Genomic DNA, 2582 nt, shown 5'->3' on the forward strand with positions numbered 1-2582 from the left:
TGGGGGCGGGCAGAACAGGGTGGGGGGTTGTTTGGTTCTGACATCTGCCCCCCCTCCTTCATGCTGCAAGCGTGGAGGGGGCCACTGTGGCAGCGGGGCCGAGCGGTTTTTCCGACAGCCCGCCAGGATGACCCTGCCACTGTTGTCTGCACCGCCGGGGATGTCAGCTGCTCTGTCCCGCACCTGCCCCGGTGCCTGTGCACCCCGCCCTTGCCCGGCTTCCTGCTGCCAGAACAACTGCACGGTGGAGAGGGGTCCCGCACCTTGACCCCTGCACTAGGCCCAGTCCCCCGAACACCCAACCCTGCCCACAGGGCACGGTCAGTCCCCTCTCGCAACTCCCTGCCCACGACTCCCGCCCTGTGCACTCGCCCCCTGCCTGGCTCCGCTGCCAAACACTGCAAACGGTGAAGGGTCGCACCTTGAACCCCGCTGCATTCAGCCAGTCCCTCCGACAAACCCCAACCCCTGCCCACAGGGGGCACGGGGTCAGCCCTCGCACTCCCTGCCGCACGCACTGTCCCTGTGCACTGTGCACCCTCACTCCTGCCTTTCCTGCTGCCAGATAACAACTGCAACGGTGAAGGATTCCTGCCTGACCCGGCACAAGGCCAGTTCCCCCAAACACCCTGGCCCACGGGGCCACTATCTAGGGTCCCAGTCCTCCCCAGCTCGCTGCCCACTGACTTGCCCGGTGGCCTGGTGCCACCGCCGTGCCCCTCGCCTTGCCAGCACATGCAATCGTGAGAGGGCCCCACCCTGACCCTGCCTGCGGGGGCTCAGGCCAGTCCCGCACACTCCTGCCCCCCCCAGCTGGGATCCACCAGCTCTTTGGTGTGACGGGGCCTCAGGCCCAGCCCCGCAGGGTTGGCTCACTCCCCCCAGCCCCCCCGTTTGTAGCCCCCGCAGAGGTGCTGGTGCCTCCCGTGCCCCCCAGGGAGCTCCAAGGGGGCTACCAGCCCCATGCCCCTCCCCCCAGCCCTGCACATCTGCACTAGGGCAGTGCCCTCTGGGGGGCAATCGCTGCCTTTGCATGGGGTCCCCTGGGGAACCAGCCTCTCTGGGGGTGTGTGGGGGGAGCTCAGTGCCATCTCCCCGTTTGGGGCAGAGCTGGGTTGGGAACCCAGGAGTGCCCAGCCCCTCAGCGGCCCACTCACCTGGGCACGTGGGGCAGCATTGGCCGGGCTGCCTCTCCGGGCGGGGGCAGCTGGGCAGGGGGCAGGCGACGGGCGAGCACTGCACGGTCCCATCCTGCGAGCAGGAGGCCAGGTCACGGCAGCTCCCGAGAGCCCCCCCGACCCACCCCACAGGGCCCCCAAGGCCCTCCTCCCCTGCTCTGCCCCGACTCCAGATCCCCCCAGGGCCTGGGTTCCCAGCCTCCCCCAACCCACCCCGCGGGGCCCCCAGAGCCCCCTCACTATGTTCTGCCCCTGACCCCGGATCCCCCAAGGGCCTGTGCTCCTTGCCTCCCCCAACCCACCCCACAGAGCCCCCAGGGCCCTCCCTGCTCTCTCCCCGACCCCAGATCCCCCCGGGGCCTGTGCTCCCTGCCCCCCCAGCCCACCCCGTGGGGATCTCCACTCTGCTATGCCCCCGACCCCGGATCCGCCCAGGGCCTGAGCTCCCCGCCTCCGCCAACCCACCCCATGGGGCCCCCTCACTCTGCTCTGCCCTTGACCCCCTCACCGTGCACTGGCAGCGCTGGCAGGGGCTGTGGGGGTCGGTGAAGGACTGCCCGTTGGCGTAGACGTGCTGGTGGTAGGAGCACTGGGCGCAGGTCGGGCAGCAGTCGCCTGGCCGAGGAGAGACAGGCGGGTTAGCACAGCGGGTGCCCCGATCCCACCCGCCCCAGGGCGCCCAGTGTCTGCCACGGGCCCAGTGCAGCGCAGACCCCCGGAGCTCACGGGTGCGGAGCCCGGCCGGGGGTGGGGGCATGGACGGTACTGGGCACTGAGCAGCACCTCTGCGTTGGGGGGGACCAGAGAAATGAGGGGGTGGGGCCAGGTGGGCACCCACCACTGAGCTGGGTGGAGTAGGGGGCAGTGGAGGATGGGGAAAGTGTTGGGATGGCAGTGGGGGGAGGGCCACTCACCACTCAGCCGGGCGGGAGCGGCCGAGGGGGTTCAGTGGTAGGAGGGGGAGCAGGAGGCAGTTGGGGGGGAACTCACTGCTCAGCCCGGCTGGAGCGGGGGGGTTCAGTGGGGGAGGGGGAGCAGGAGGCAGTTGGGGGGCACTCACCGCTCAGCCGGGCGAGCGCGGGGGTTTCATGGGGCGGGCCGGCGGCAGTTGGGAACTCACTGCTCAGCCCGGCTGGAGCGGGAGGGTCGTGGCGGGGGAGCCGGCAGCAGATTGGGGGGCCCTCCCCGTCCGCCGGCTTGGCGCCGGGGGTTCAGTGGGCGGGGCCGCCGGCGGCCGTTGGGGGCCCTCCCGCTCCGACCGGGCTGGGGACCGGCGGGGTTCACGTGGGGCGGGGGCGCCGGCGCCGGTGGGGGGCCCTCCACCGCTCCGCCTCCGGCGAGAGGGGGGGTTCCCGTGGGGGCGGGGGTGACGCCAGAGGCAGTTGGGGGCCCTCCAAACGCCTC

The 2582-nt window shown here is 71.6% G+C and overlaps 1 protein-coding gene across 1 annotated transcript in view; it reads right to left on the reverse strand.

Moving 5' to 3' along the window:
- The window catches only part of KCP (kielin cysteine rich BMP regulator), a 63763-nt gene that overhangs the window by 45108 nt on the left and 16073 nt on the right, over positions 1–2582 (reverse strand). Inside the window, 3 exon segments of the mRNA XM_075063427.1 lie at positions 1158–1251; positions 1687–1793; positions 1905–1963. Coding sequence (XP_074919528.1) covers positions 1158–1251; positions 1687–1793; positions 1905–1963 — 260 coding nt within the window.

This window comes from Chelonoidis abingdonii, chromosome 1 (assembly GCF_003597395.2).
Source record: "Chelonoidis abingdonii isolate Lonesome George chromosome 1, CheloAbing_2.0, whole genome shotgun sequence".
NCBI classification, from domain to species: domain Eukaryota; kingdom Metazoa; phylum Chordata; order Testudines; family Testudinidae; genus Chelonoidis; species Chelonoidis abingdonii.